We start from the raw sequence: 16,660 nt of genomic DNA on the forward strand, positions 1-16,660 counted from the left end.
GTGTCACTGGGATGAAAGTTTGGGGTGGAATCTGGGATCTGTATTGTCATCATCTTCTCCAGATCCCTACGACCACACAGCCTCCGCTGCTATGCAGAGAAGCTTTTCATTTGGAAAATACCAATTTTCATTTCAGCATTGGCAGATGTTAGTCTGTGGGCTTTCTTTTTCAGCCCTCCAACTCTGCTCCAGGATCCCCAAGTGTGATCGAACTGTGGAGGTGGCAGCTTTTATGACTTCTCCTTGAACCCTCTCACTTACTGAATGCTTCTGCTTTTGAAGTTTTTTAAGGAACTGGGGCCGGGGTGGTTAGAAGTCTGCAAAGGAGACTCCTGAAAGAGTGGAGGAAAGGTTTGCAGTGGGTTTAAGTAAAGCAGCCTTACGTTCACACCCAGGCCATCACTGTGAGAGTTCAAACTTCTCATACTAGGAAGTTTCTAGTCAACCCTGCTGGTCATGGATTTCCTCTTCTTGAAGATGTAGATAATTTCTATGGAGATCTGACACTATTAAGGTGTCCTCCTGTGCCAGGATTTCCAATTGAATGGTATCATAAATTTTCTCATTTGTAACTTCACCTAAAGCAACTTCATTCCATTGTAAAAATGGATGGTCATTCCCCCCCCCCCCCCCCCCCCGCCACTTCCATTCTCAGCAAGTTGCCCCATATAGATATATGATATAGATATATAGACATAGAATAATAGATGTTAGAGTCACATGATTCTAGGGGAAACTGATTAGACCCTTACCAATGTGTAGGAGAACTGAAAGCCAAAGGCATCAAGGGACTTACCACGACTCTCAGTAAATGACTGAGTGCCAACTGGAACCCAGGGCTTCTGATCAAGAGCTCTTTGGATTCCACTTTGTCTTCTCTTTCAGTTGTGTCCTTTCTTTGCTCAGCCATTCCTTCTCCAGCTCCTTCATCTTCCGAGGCTTCCTTATCCTTCTGTTAGTAAGTGTATGGTTCTTTTGGGTGATATAGAAGAGTGTATATAATGATCAAGATTAATTTTTTTAAAAAAAGGACAAGTCAGAAAATGTAGGAATGGACAAGAGGAGGCTAATTCATGATTGAAGTCACCTGGTGCCAATACTGTGATGACGGGAAAAAGGATTCCAGACAATGGCTAATGTGCTTTTTCCCCAAAAAATGTTGCTGGAGAACCATATGTAAGATGAAACAATAGCATAGGACTCAGCAGGCAGGGCTTCTTATAAACATAAAAACCAACACTAGGTTGCAGCAGGTGGGAGAGTGGGTGGTTGGTTGCTCAGGCAAGCAGTCGTCTCAGAATATTTCCTGGCTCTTCAATGGCCCAAGAGAAGGTAAATTCTCTAGATCCTGCTTTAGGAGATGTGTTCTTTAATGATAGTTGGGTAGTCCTGTGAAAGACATAAGCAAAAATCCTAAGATGGCTGCCTCCCTGCCTGCCTCCCTCCCTTCCTCCTCCCCCTCTCTCTCCTTCCCTCCCTCCCTTTCTTGTTTATTCATTTCTGGATATTCCATTCAAGCTAGGGAGCTAGGGTATCTGTATTTGATTGTTCTGATGAAAGACCCCCAAGACTTCAGGGCATGAAGCTGACAATCCAGAAAGGTTCTAGAAAAGTCTTGTTATTCTAGTCTTTGTATCTGTGCCTGTAGATCAATGTACTAGAATAGTTAGAACTCTGTGGTTACTTTCATATGGCCCTTTTTGCCTTTGGGATCCTAGTTTCTGTAACTGTCAATGGATCTGGTTTGAGGACACTTTTGGCTGTCATGGCCTCTAGCACTGAAACCATGGGTACCCCTTTTGATTACACATTAGAATCAGTCTGGGAACATCCAGAAGTGTTGATACGTCAACAGTAGCCAATACATACTAGAATTTCTGGAGGTGGGATACTGTCTCTTTAACTTTTGAAAGTTTTGCTAGTGATTCTATAATTCAGTTGACACAGAGATCCACTTATCTTCTAGACTGAGAGATGGATCTCTTACCTAATCCATTTAGACATCCCCCCTTTCTCCTCCATTCATCTCTCCCTCCCTTCCTCTCTCCCACCCTATTTTGTGAGCTATGCCTTTGCTCTGCAGTCCAAGCTGACTTGAAACTCAAGATACGCTTGCCTCAGCTTTGAGGGAATGCAAGTTCCAATGTGTACTGCCAGGCCCAGCTATTCCTGTTTCTTTGTATGTATTTCGATTGCAGGTGGATTCTTCTCACTTCCCTTGAAGGCTATTGTGAAGGAGCTGGAGCCCCTGGGGCACCCTGGAATTCAGCCTAAAATAATAAAGTAATCAATTCTAAGGGGGCATTGTGTTGGCAAAAGCATTTGCTTATGGCTTCTTCAGGCAGACCTCCAGCTTCTCCAGACTTCCCAGGTCTAAAAATCTGAAGCTGAGGGACAGAGCCATGCTCACCCAGCTGTCCGTTGAGTCCCTGACTGAAGAGTTCTTAACCTTGATTCTTCCTGGTTAAATAACCTCTATATATATGAAGGTTGCCTTAGCACAATGACCATCAAATGGAGGAATTTCCTGAACATTCTTGGAAATCTCCCAGAAACATGGAATTCACAGTAAGTCACACACTGGGACTTGGCTTCTCTGTGCCCTTGAGTGTCTTTTGTTTGTATCCTGCTCTACAATTTCTGATGTAATTGGTAGCTCAAAATTGGTCACAGGGAGATTATTTACAGTTTAGCATTTGCTAATGCTATACATGATGACTTTCCCCCGATGGTATTTATTAGCATAGCATTTCATTTATCTCTTAACAAAATGATCTATTTTCTATTGGACAGTAGCAGGTCTCTATATTCCCTCAGATCTGCCTTTGGAAGAAAGGGTCTTACTCTCTGGAATAACTTAAAAACCATAAGACTTTTATTCCAAGGTGGCCTTCAGATGCTTGAGATGCAGCTATGTTGCCTCTCAAGCAGAGCATTAGTTCCTTCAATCGTTTCTCATCTGGTTTCCAGGCTGAGTGGTGTCAAAAATTCTCCTAGCAACCATGTATGATCTTTTAAACAAAAAGTTCAGGCACCATTTGATGCCTGCCCTGGGATAAGTGATGTTATAGAGTAGGGTGTAGTTTTGGGTGTGGGTCTTTTTTTCCAAAAGCACAACTTGTTGCAAGAACTCTTGATGGACTCAGATTTGTCAGCGTGTCATCAAAACACTAATTCTGGCTTCTGAAACGGATCATTTCCCCACTGATGTTTTGTTTTCCACCAGAGGTTTTTAGTACCTTATCATCTCATCGTTTGTTTCTTGATCACCAAAACTGTGTGTGGAATGACAACTGTCTTAAGTCCAAGATCCAGTCAGACGTGTAACAAGTGGGTTTGTTTGGACTCCTCCAGGTGCCTGTCACTGAAATGGGCATGAGTGACAGGAGTGGGGAGAGCCTCAGAGCTGTCTCATTTTTCAGAAGTACACTTTCCCACTCCCTGGCAATCACGTGGTGCAAATGGGTCTAGAACTGACTTCCAGTTATCATCTGTACCTTTGTCTCACCAAAGTAATAAAGATGTGACCTTCTTTTCAGTGGGTTTATGTAGTGGACAGGGTCTCAAGAGTCAGATAGAGTCCTTTGATTTGGAAGCCATGAGGGATGAGACGGCTTCACAGCTAACCATGAGAGATAATGCTAAGGTGCATTTGTCTTGACCTCCAAAGTCCATTGACCTCCGAAGTAGTGCAACTAGACCATCCCCTTGGGCACAAAGCCCTCCCAGGGCTCTTCTGCTTCTGCGTCGTGTTCTCAGTCTTACAGCTTGTCATTCATTCATTAGGTTTGAGGTCTTTTGGGGCAGGTGTAATGGCATTTCCATCTCTTGACAGGGGAAGGGTGGGTTGAAAGAGAGGTGCATGAGTGTTCAGGGTTGCCTGTCAGATGGTGGATTGGAAAAGAAGCAGTTGTCATGGTGATGGCAGGTTGCATCCCACCACCATGGAAACCAAATTTATAAAAACTGATGTTAAGGCTGGAAGTCACATGATGCATTTGTTTTGTTTTTGGTTTGTTTTCTTTAAAGAAAAGGGATTTGATTTTCATCTATCCAATTTTTTTTGAAGACAAGATTGGGAGGTGAGAAAAATCGTGTTGAGGAAAGCAATGAGATCACGAAATGGGACAGCATGGAGTACTCAGGGACTTCCTTCACATGCTTCTACTTGTTTACAGTCTAGTTTTCCTGCCATGGTAGGAGGGGAAGGGGAATATTTGGTGGAGTTTCATATATTCTATCAGAGCTGTGCACTGGTTACTCATGGAGAGAAGCCCAGAGTGTTAGCTCTCCTGTCCTGGGAGGGACCATGTGGTACAACCTAGATTGATCTGCTCAGGACAGAGACATAACCCAAAAGCAAGGCTTGAGGCAGGATGCAGAAATGGAACCGAGCACATGACTTGTTCCAGCTATGAGGGCGGTCCATACATTGGTCCATTATACTATCTGATGACATTTGTAATTTTGGGTGGTGGATGTTAGTGCCTTGCTTACTTAATCCATTCTAAAAGTCCTTTTGATCTGTTAGTCACAAGGACTGAAAACAACCCAAGATAAATTATACTTAGGCTGTAGGCTTGTAACATTCCAACTCACAGTCACTGAAGTTCTAATTAGTTGATCAGCCATGCAAAAGCCTCAGTGTCAGGCACAGTTTCTGTCCAGGAAACTTTGGTTCACACTTTTTTTGGGCTATTCCATCTTGCCAGGCTGGGCAGGGGAATGAATGCTCAGAAGTTCAGATGGGCTGATAGCTTGCCCTCATGGCTTGTGCAGAGAATCCTATAGGGACTTTTGTCTGGGGAAGGGTGAGGATGATTGTAACAGGTGAAAACACTGTTGACGTGACGGTCACAGTGATGGCTGTGTCTGTGGTACAGGTCCTGCCTCTTCGCTATTACTCATCCCTGCAGGACAGATATGTCTTTCTCTGCGGCCTCAGGCAAAGTGAGTGTGATCTCACTTGCATGATCTCACTGTGTCTCCAGCAGGGTCTGCAGGAGCTGGAGCCGGACTTCTGTGGTAGTTCAACCTCTCCTGTTCTTAGCTCTAGCCTTGGGTGTGATTAATGTGCCTTCTAATCACTGGAAGAGATTGCATCAGAACCATCAGCTTCATAAATCCTCCTCTGGGGACTGCTGTTTGGAAGAGCTCTCCATATTCCCAGGAGGTCCTGGGCCAAATGTCTTTGCTTTCTTCCCAGAGGCCCATTACCATAATTTTCTTTTAAATTCTTTCGCAGGGTGGATGTCATCGTCAGTGTCAGATCATAGCTGCAGCCAGCCAGCTCCCTTCTGTGACCACAAACAGATGCTCCCCTCAAAGCCTTGAGCCACAGAGGACACTTAAGAAAGATTTAGAAGGATAGTAAAAGCGACTGGAGTTTGTTTAGGGGCTTTGTGTGCCATTTTAGGTGCGGCTCTTTTTGCCTTTCTAGTTGCTTCTATGGAAGTGGGTGGTGGTGGCCTTCTCTCCTTTGAGCACTCTGTTGGGTCAACATTTGCAGTGAGAGCCCCGATTCTTGTTTCTCATTGCCAAGTTTCATTTTCTCCATTGCTCTCTAGGTCTCAGGCAAGATCCTTATTTTTTTCAGTTGTTTATCATTTATTTTTTTGTATTTACAGTATCTCTTTGGGATGGAGCTTCTGACAGAATCACAGAATAGACAGGCTCTTTACCAGCTACTGCCTATGAGTCAGTAGTCACGTATTGTTACATTTATGTCCAGCTGAGGAAGAATGAACACATGCAAAGACGTTGCAACCATTGTCTGAGACTTTTACATCTCTTCAAATCACACATCCCTAAACCAGGAGGCCGAAAGGAAAATAAGATTCAGACCTTCTTGCTGGCAATTGTCCTGGGTCTGAGGCTAGTGGTAGAGATGGTTAATGGAGGTTGAGATCTATCTCCTGGGAGGCAGTGAGCAATTGTAGAGAGTCTCCAGAGTTCTGGCAAGTGCCAGAGTGGCCACATTCTTGTCCCCACAGAATATTTTCTCCATTAGGCCTGGAACGTGATGAGAACATAGTATTCTCTCAACCTGCCTGTCCCTGGTGGCCCTCAGATCATATTCATTCACCTTATACATGGTGACAAAGGCTTTGGGAGGGGACAGCTGAGAGCAGAGGGGTCTCAGAACACCTGGCTGTCATAGGAGGGCATATTTCCCCAAGTCTACCTGTGTTTGCTGCCTGCAGCCTAGGTCTTTCCCGGGCCTGTGCCTGCAGATGGGATGCTGAGACACTGGCTTGGATCAGGGTAACTCTGCTAGCAGGGCAGTGCAAGGTGCAACCTCAGATCGGGTTCCTAGGGCTCTGTTGGCAAGCAGGCCAGCACCACAGCAACACTAGGTCCACCCTCTGTCTTGCCCCAGCTTTCTCTGCTAAAGAGGGAACTAAACAAATGGCAGGTGTGCAGGCCGAGCCATGCTGCCCAAATTAGCTGTGTTGCTAAGGAAACCAGTCAACTGGTTGAAGGAAGGAGCATTGGGTAAAAGGGATAAATCAATAAGCGAACCTATTTTTATCATTTCCCTAATGATTGTCTTGAAGCCGCTAGGCAGGGAAAGGAAAGAGAGAGCCGTAGCGACACCAGTCCTCATTAACAGCTTGGAGGGAGTGAGGAGTGAAGGGGTGTTTGGGAAGGTTGCCAGGAAAGTTTATGAAGTGAGGCCCCTAGCGAGCAGACAGTGAGATGGAGGGAGGCTCCGTGGCAGGTTCAAAGCTCTTTTGCGGTCCTTCCCTCCTTTGGCTTGGTCTGGGCCTGTGTTCTTTCCCTCATTTGATCTTCTGGGGATCTTGCACAGCTTTCCACGCTCAGCATCTTCTTTATCCTCAGGATGATGTGGATTCTGGTACTGGTTGGATTTTTGTCCCCCAGAATATATACAGCTTTAATTGATTTTATGATTATTACATGCTCATTATGCCAGTCAGACAATGGATAAAGTAGTAAAGACAAAAAAAAAAGGAAAATAACCCTATTACTCAGAGAAAACTTATTATTCCTCCTAGCGAAGCAGGACCCTCCCTCCCCCACTTTCTCTCTCTCTCTTTTTAACATTAAAGAGAGCGTCTGTGCAAGCTGGTTCCCTTTCTCTGTCCTTTTTTTGATAGATAATGTATGCCCACAGTATACAGTACAAAAGTTCAGATGGGAATACTGTTCAGGGAGAATATGGGATGTCTTTTTATAATGATACTGCAGGCTCTGGTGTCCCTGTGTTATCCATATATTGATTAGTTGCTTATTACTTAAATATTAGCCATTGCATACCCACTATTTCCAAACACAGTGTTGGTCACAAGGGACAGCAAAGCCTCTGCCCTTAGTCTCCCAAGCCTTTCTGCTTCACTGGCTCCACTTGTTCCGATCTTTGAATACAGTCTAGACTCTGTGATGGACATTCTCCAAGTTATGCTTCATGCCAAGCCCAGAACATAATGGTAGTCACTGAATTCCTAGGCAGAATGAGAATTCTGCACAGATAGCCTTTCCTACCAGCACTGACTGTGACTGCCATGAAGGGTGCTGTTCTTTGCAGCCATGCTGACATGTGGCTCCCTTTGATCTCTCCAAGTCACATCTTTTGCCTTGCCTGTGAGACACATGAGGGCTGTGGGCTGCTATCTGTAGTCCAGGGTCTTCTCTTGGAGATGGAGCCTTTGCTATTGGGCTCTTGTTCTTAGTTTTCCTTCCCAGTCTTCCAGTGGAAGATTACACACACACCCAGACAATCACAGACCCAGTGGATCCTTGGGAGGCAGAGATTTATATAGCTTGAATGAAAAAGTGATCTTTCCTAGGGAGGTCTTGAGTCCATGGAGGTGTGAATAGGTTTTGGAGCTTTTACAGGGCACTTTTAACCATGAGCAATAGCCAGGTGAGTCCAGTGCTTTTGTGAACAGCTTTATTAATAGCATTGATGTGTGTGTGTGTGTGTGTGTGTGTGTGTGTGTGTGTGTGTGTGTGTGTTTGTGTGTGTGTGTGTGTGTGTGTGTGTGTGTGTGTTACATGGAAGAGACAATGAATGTGTCACTCAACTCAGAGATACCAGCCCCTCCTCCACTTGTGGTGGTCAGTAAAACCTGTGGTTTTTCATCAGGGACCCTCACAATGTTCCTGTGAGTGCCATTCCCAAGAGATGCTCTGAACAAAGGATTGCCTGGTGAAGCAAGTTTGGAGTGTGTTGTGTCCTACTCCCTACCCCACTGTGTGTGCAGCCACACACTGTGTATAGTAACATTAAAGGCACCAAGCAGTCCTGCTGGGAAGGAACCTACTTAACTTTACTTAACCCAGGCTTCCCTCATTTATTTGATTGCAAGTTTTTGTAGCACTAGTATTTTGTGACCTACATTGTAGAAACAGCACCCCAGATGCCCTCAGCTTCTGTAGCCATTCATCAGTGCCGTGTTGGCATGCTGTCAGTTTCCTTTCTGGACCGCTTTCCTAGGCAAGGTCAGAAATTCCTCAACCGCTTTTGCCTTATGCTGTCACCAGATTGATCTGGGAATTCCAGGTAACAGCACCAGTCCCAGGATAGCTTGACCTGCTCTGGAGCCTTGTGGGATACTGGACCCTGGCCTAGTCTTTTGTCACTCAAATGTAAAGTTCTAGGTTAGAGCCAACTATATGACAGAAGTGTACTCCTGATACTTGTGCTCTGGTGGCCTTGCCAGGGTTTATATGGGGTGAAGACTTCTTCTAAGATAGTGGGTGTGCATGCTAGTGTGCCTGCAGCATGTTTGGCTCTCAGAGGTTGCCCTTAGCTTCCAGAGTTTGAAGCAGAAAGGATGCCTAGTAGTACTGATGGGCTTCCATGCAGGAGCTCCCCTCCAGCCGTGAGGGCTTCAGGAAGCATAGTAGAATCTGGGGCAGGAGTCCGTCCAATGAGGCACATCCATTTTCCAGATCAGGCGGCCGAGCATGAGGAGGAAGCAGAGGATCTCTGGGTTGGGGGTGCTATGTGAGAACTGGAGCTATGTGGGAAGGAAGGGCCGCCAGCTGTGGGAGAATACCCGTGACTCATGGATACATGGAAATGGGGGGAGAGACGGCACCACCAAATGTGGTGGACTAGAAAATGCACCTTTCCTCTAGCTTCCTGTGCTAGAACATGACCAGAGCAACTGCTGGGCATACTTGGCCTCTGCCTGCAGAATGCTCTGGTCTTTGCCCCTCCCCAGAGGTCATCGGATGCTCATTTGATGGGATGGGAAGCATGGCGGGGGGGGGGGGGGGGGGGGGTGGTGGTGCGACTTCTTTACGATCTGGTCTTCTTCTGTACTAGGCAAGAGGTGTTTAGATCCTGTGTCCTACACAGCTAGCCACGCTCTGTGGGGTGACAGGAAAATGGCCTCCGTCCTCCTGTCTTTGTCAAATGAGCTGTCCTTCTCCCCCACCTGAGCTGTGGGATTTGCCAGAGAATAGGGTTGAACTGCAGGGCTAGTGATGCACCTGGCTTATGTTTGTCAGAACAGTAATTACAGAATGAAATTCCCACATGCAGAATGAGTGGGCCCTGGGAGGGAGCTGGTGTTTCCCTTTTTCTAGCCTTGCAGCAAGGCCTTTCTGCCGGAGTCAGGGTGCCTGCTTGGAGTCATGTTTTTCAAAGAGGCGCAGAGAACACCTCACCTGTCTACCGAAAAACAGCAGGGAGACGCTTGTATATTTACTCCATGGATTCACAGTTTGGTTTCCTAGAGGCTGAACTCTGCCATGGTAGATTCCACCCCATGTTATGCCCTTCTGATACCTATAAATGTGTCGATGCTTAGAAGAAAATAAGGTGAGACCAAGCGCTTCTCCTGGCCCCAGGATGTCAGATATTAAAACAGAAGAGGGCTTTACACTGGGTGGGGGAATGGTTTCCTTTCCATGGATTCTTCTTTCCCTCAGTTGATTAGAGGCTCCAGAGAGAGGGGTGACTCTAGATGTGATTCTGAGAGGGAACAGACAGCCACAGCTGGGTGATATTGAGGCTAAAGCTGGTTCTTCTGCCCAGGCACCTGAAGTGTGGAAAGAGTGCGAACCTGTTCCAGGGTTCATCCTGCTGCTTCCTTCTTTCCCATCGATTTGAAACCCTATTTTGTTCCTGGATTCGTACTTTATTTCATCCATCGTTTGAGGTATCTGACATATGACCAACTCTATTATTTACCACCCTCTTCCTTTTCTTGGAGAAAATGCTTTGTTTTCACAGACCAGCCCTAAATGACAATGCCTCTTATACTAAGTACCATGCATTTCCCTGCCTGCCTGCTTGCAAGTATAAATCATTCCGACTGCAAAGGCCAGTGGGAAGGTGTATTTATGTACATGGCCATCCTAGAGGCTGTATCTTCTCTTACATGAACTTGATCCTTAACTTCTCTTTTTCACGCCATTTGAGTACATGATCCTGGCCACCATCATTGCCAACTGCATCGTCTTGGCCCTGGAGCAGCACCTCCCTGAGGATGACAAGACCCCGATGTCCCGAAGGCTGGTATGTGCTGGCTTCCTTCTCCTTTTCTCCTCCTGGTCCCCTAGCTCCACCCTCCTTTGCACACTTCCCTTCTCATACATCTCTGTGAAGACTGTTCTTTACTGAGGGACAGATAACAATCCCACTGGGACTCACCAGGAAGAGGGTGTTGCAAATACTTGCGTGTCCTCACATGGTAGTCAGGCAAGAAGAAAGGGCAGGCACGAGGGCCATTTGCTTCACTCCTCTTTCCTAAGGGACTGTCGAAGTGAGAAGCGAAAGGGGGGGGGCAGAGAGAAGGGAGGGGAGATGCTGAGAGCTGAGTGTGTTGGTGGTTATGAACTTGCTAAATGCCGACATCCTTATTCTCCTAAAGGAATGAGTCACATGTCTAATGTATTCCTCCAGAAGAGAGCACACAATTATTTTAAGTCCAAACACATGGGTGAGTGGCCAGCCTAATGACCCAGGCATGAGAACTCTGAAGTTCCCAGCGAGTGTAAAGACCCAAGAATGGAGAAATAAACTCCTTCTAGGTAACGTTGTGCCAATGGGGACCTTCAGGAGAAAACTGTCTAGTCCCTAGGTGGGACACATCTGCCCATTTCTACAGCACTTCCCCCTATTTTGTGTATTCCATGCAGGCTCAGGTCCTCTTGGACTGTCAGTAACCTAAGCTGAACCTATACATAAGGCTGGCTGGCCATCATGGGTGTGCAGGAGATAGCCAAGACGTGCCTTTGCCTCTGTCTGATAGGGAACAATCCTTTTATTGTTCCTCTGTTCTTCATCTTCACAGGAAAAGACAGAACCATATTTCATTGGGATCTTTTGCTTTGAAGCTGGGATCAAGATCGTGGCTCTAGGATTCATCTTCCATAAGGGTTCATACCTCCGCAATGGCTGGAATGTCATGGACTTTATCGTGGTCCTCAGTGGGTGAGTCTTCATGTGTGTGTGTGTGTGTGTGTGTGTATGTGTGTATGTGTTGGGAGGCCCATGATGACATGGGATAGTCAGTTGGTACAAGGAACACAGGGTGAGCAGAGATTAGAATGTAGAGCATAAGCCAAAGAAAACAATCAAGGCTAAGAGTCTCCATGTAGTTTTACCATAAAGAACCCATTTTTGGAGGAGCTGGGTACATGTGGCATTAGGCAGAGGCCTGGGCCTCTCAGGAATGCTTCTGGCCTTTCATTGTGTGCTTGCTAGATGTCTGAACACCCAATTTCCAATAAGGAGTCTTTTCACTGAAACAAGCAGCTTGTTCTAGTTTGGAGATGGGGGTCAGCCCAAGAAATCAATCAAAGCATGCAGTGAAAATGCCCTGTTTCTTTGGGTGATTGGAGAAGACTCCAATCATGGTTTCTGAATTAAATTAAGATTAACACACTGAGAACAGACTTAAATGATTCGTAGATTTATTAATGGCATGAAATCAAATCCCTTCAAAATGTTTGCTTGGTAAGTCATTCCTTAGAACTTAATATAGTATCTATCAGGACTGACCCTGTGTTGTAGGCACATACAGGATGGTAATCCATTTAGGTGGATATTTGCATTATCAGTCTTTTGAGTAGGAACATAGTGTGAGTGGATCCACAACACAGGTGATGGGCTTTAGTGTTGGGACTGACGAGAGTATCTCACTGGTTTCTGTGGCTTGTGAGTCTTTGAGTCATTGGCTTCCGGTGCCTGCAGGGGGAAGGGGTAAACCTGTGTGGGTGTGGCATCAAGTGTTTGGCATGGGAATTTCCTTACTTAGCTGCCTGGCAAGTAGAGCTTCACAGGACACTGGGGAGAGGGAATTGTAGCCACCATTATGAGGAACAAATGTGAGGAAAAAGGAAGTTTGTAAGGAGCAGTTGGGTTAGGGTAAGGACTGAGAAGGTGGCCAGGCGGTGGCGGTGGGGGGCGGCGCACGCCTTTAATCCCAGCACTCAGATGGCAGAGCCAGGCAGATCTCTCTGTGAGTTCGAGACCAGCCTGGTCTATAGAGCAAGATCCAAGACAGGCACCAAAATTACACAGAGAAAAACCCTATCTCAAAAAAATAATAACAATACAAAACAAAACAATGACTGAGAGGGTGAGCTTGGGAGCCATGTATCTCCCCTCTGTCTTGATATAGACCCAGTGTTCACATTTTTAGCTTTCAGCCCAGTTGAGATGGAGTGGAAGAGAAGTAGGTGAAGATATAATGGATTAGAGTAGAGTTTATAAGCAGGCAACTTCAGTATAGGTAATAGATAAATAGGACTGAGTGGTCAGGTTTAAAAAGTATCTGCTGCCTTACAGAAGGATTTTCTGCAGGTCATTTTTCAAAAAAAAAGATATTCTAATGGTACATTTTAAATGTGACTTAGTATATATATATTACCACAGGAGCATATTGCCAAAGAAAATGTAGCTCACCTGAGTGATGTTTTCAATGTCTCTAAAAATCAATAATACAAACTACATTAGAAAAGTCCTAAGTGAGAACTTGAATTATGTTATAATTCCATTTGGAATAAAAGTGTTTATGGTGTTGTTGTTGGTGCTGGTAGTGGTGTGTGTGTGTGTGTGTGTGTGTGTGTGTGTGTGTGTGTGTGTGTGTGTGTGTTTGTAATTGGTTCTGCTCAATGCTATATGCACTGAAAACATTTGAAATTTCTGGTCTAAGCCACTCATTTTCATTTTAAACTGTCACATATTGATTTTTAAAATACAGAAAAGTCAAAAGAAAAAGAAAAAAACCTGTTCACTGATTAAGAGCAATTTCTGATTTTTATGCCATCTTCTCTCAGCCCTTTAAAGTTAAGAAATCTTTCTTTCAGATGTCTGTAATTTTGCTGCCTTTCTCGGTATATGATGAGCATATCACGCATCATTCCATACTTTACTGAAATTTTGTGGTGACTGATCAGCACTTCGTTAAATGGATGTACACAGCTTGCTCCTTGTTTCTGCTTGTTAGTTGACACTTAGATTGCTTTCTGGTTTTTGCTGTAATGATTATTAAAGATGCTCTAACATACATCTTTGGGATGTCACACTTCCCTAGACATTTTGACAGGTTGAAGTGCAGTCAGTTCTCTGTATCTCTGGCTTCTGAGCAGATCCAGTGAAGCGTGGATAGAAAATATTTGGGTAAAATGCATCTGTACTGAGCACAAAACCACTTTTTATCCTTATCGTCATTCCCTAAACAGTATAGAATAACTAATGTTTACATAGCATTTATGCTGCAGTGTCTTGTAGGTAATATAGAGATGATTTAAAGCAGCCAGGAGGGAGGATGTGCATACATTAGATGCTCATAGCATGACATCCTCTATAATAGATGTGAGCATGTAAATTTTGATATCCACATGCATCTCAGAACCAGTCTCCTCCAGGCACCACAAGACAGCTGTACTTTTCAGGGAAATCTGGTGGTTCTGGTGTGGGATGTGGGGTGTGTGGAGTTGGAGGACCCCTCACCATTTGACCAGCTAAGGGAAGATTAATAGGAGCTTTAATAAGGGCTGTCACATGGTTGAAGGGGCAGATTTATGGGTCTCAGCAGGGTACTCTTGTTGTTACAGCCAAGAAGCCCTCTATTCCTCACCCATGTGTCCAGGGAGGGCTAGAGTTTCACCAATTCATTGTCTGAGCTGTCTGCCCAGCCTTCTTGGTGGCTCCTCAGACTTTGATGGCTCTCCGGGTAACCTGGAGAAGCCGATACTTTCTAGCTGAACCAACAAGACTTTACTCTTGTTCCCATTCCACCTTCAGCCCAATGTGCAGAAGTTCTCAGTTTACGTACAGATAGCTTCCAGGCAGTGATTTCACTGTGCGCTTGGCTGCAGAGGGATAGGGTTCTATCCAATGCCTGCAGTGGAATGGGTAATTGAACTCTTACATCTGCATGTTCAGCTACCATCTTGCTTTGCTGCTAAGAGGCATACCATCTCCGAAGCCTACTCAGGTCTTCCAATACTGGCATGGTCGAGCTTGATGGTACTTTCTTCTCTCTTTCTTAGCAGTGTATTAATCTACCAGGCATGTCACCATGTTATGGGGTCTTAACATCAGTTAAATATGTTGTGGTACTAACTAGTGAGGCAAGCAGAACACACTTCAGAGATGAGTTCTCAGTACTCAGGGAAGTTATGTCATTTGCTCACTGTCACCTGGTGTCTGGTGGCAGATCCTGGAGTTTAGATCATGACCTCTGATGCAGGACTAATATCTTTCAAGCCCATTCCATGAATCCACTCTCTTGGCCATATAACCTTCCTTTTTTTTTTTTTTTTTTTTTTTGCCTTCTTGACACCTGCATCCAGAGTTATCCCTGCTGACAGCTCTTCCTTCCCACCTTGTCTTCAGGTGTCACCTCACATTCTACTCTTGTGCACGGTGTGTGTGTGTGTGTGTGTGTGTGTGTGTGTGTGTGTGTGTGTGTGTGTGTGACAGTGTTAGAGCATGACACGGTGCATCAGGGCTGAGGCTGCACAATATCTCCGCTCAAAGTTTTGGTGGTGGGTGGGGGGCGGGAGGGTGGGTGCAGTGACATCAGACAGCTGGCTCAGCATGAGACCTGTCATCATCAGCCTGTTGCTAAGAGACAAGTATTTGGGAGTACTGGAGTTACCACATTCTGTCTGCCAACCCTAGCCTTTAGTATTCTTAGGCTTGTAAGTGGAAGTTGTGCATGGTTTAGAGGCTGCTTATGTCAGTGATTTCACGTAACCCTTACAAACCCATAAAAGGAGTTGTCTGAGTCCATTTTCTACTACAGAATGTCAGATGCGCAGTGTTTCCTAAGCAACAGAGACTTAGATCTCATGCTTCTGAGAAGCTCAAGAGCTGCCACTGGGGTCTGATGAAACCCTTCTTGTCATGTCCTCCCAAAGCCAAGGATGTCATATGCTGAAGAAGAGAGGAAACTAACCCAACTCAACCTTTGAGTAGAAGTCTGCTCCTGCCATAACCAGCCCATTCTGGTTATAACAGTCTTAGTATATGCTTTAGGGAGGTATCCACAAGACCCAACCACTTCAGACAGGGACCACTCTTGATATGTTACAGTGCTGCTTGAATTTCAACAGGGGCATTTGCAGGGGGCATTTAGACTACAGCAGGGATCTTGCTGTCATTATCTTCCAAATGATGACATCAAAGCTCAGAGAGGGCATGTGTCTAAGCAGCAGACACTCTGTCTCGGACTTGAGCCCACATCTTCTGCCTCTAAGCCTTTTCTTCAACGTTCTTTATTCTCATTCCATCAGTCACCTTTGCTACCCCAAGGCTCTACAGTCATCCATTTCTGTGATTCATAGTCCTTTGGTCCCCTAGAAACAGTGGATGGAGGGAGTGCAGCAGGGAAGCACATCATCATGTATGTGTTTCCAGGTCAAAGCTGGGGCTGCAAGGGTGGCTTAGAGAAGGCAAGCTTCCTGTGTCCTTCTGAGACTTCAGTCTGTAGGCTTGGAATACAGCCCCCTGACCATGGCAAAGAAAGCATGTCAGCTCTTAGTGTAATGTCATTTGGTGCAAGAAAAGCAGATCAAGAGTAGATCAACAAGCTGGCTTGTTTAGTAACTCATTAGTTCATCCACTTGTTTATTCAGCAAGATGGACATTGTTGATTGAGAAACACCCTAATCAGTGTATTCTCATCTCTGCTGAAATGAATGTCTGTCTACCAGAACTTCAGCTCTCTCTTAAATTGGTAATAATTCAGGAGGTTCTATGTTTAAACTCTGGAATATTCTACACTACTTAAAAATCGCTAGTATATGCTAATCTTAATAGGATGTTATTGAACCTAAATCTACAGAGAATGGTAGGGGATGATAAAAACTCAGCCACCCCTAAACCATTGGCAAGAGTGAGTAAACAGGGAGACGTCTGTGATTATGATCTTTGGTCATCCCTGTATGTCCAGTGTCTGGAATATATTTAGTGCTCAATGAATTCTGATGGGCTACTTGGTCCACTCCCAAAGTCTCCTGTGCCCTATAGGGTACAAGAAGAGCCTAGGGAAGCCTGGACCCAGGGAGGCAAGAGGCTATCTCTGTACCATCCTTCCCTTTGGTCTCACTGGGATCTGTGTCTATAGCTCCATCTGCCCAGCTTACACTTTGAGGGAAAAGAAGCTGAGAGTAGATACCCCAGAATACCAAGAAATATTGGGCTCTGAGTGATATCCTTCCAGGG

General features: G+C 45.3%; 1 protein-coding gene across 1 annotated transcript in view; it reads left to right on the forward strand.

Moving 5' to 3' along the window:
* Cacna1e (calcium voltage-gated channel subunit alpha1 E) overlaps positions 1-16,660 on the forward strand; it is a 472,757-nt gene that overhangs the window by 173,136 nt on the left and 282,961 nt on the right. Inside the window, 2 exon segments of the mRNA XM_036202180.1 lie at positions 10,390-10,495; positions 11,274-11,413. Coding sequence (XP_036058073.1) covers positions 10,390-10,495; positions 11,274-11,413 — 246 coding nt within the window.

Source organism: Onychomys torridus, chromosome 11, assembly GCF_903995425.1.
Source record: "Onychomys torridus chromosome 11, mOncTor1.1, whole genome shotgun sequence".
Classification (NCBI taxonomy): Eukaryota; Metazoa; Chordata; class Mammalia; order Rodentia; family Cricetidae; genus Onychomys; species Onychomys torridus.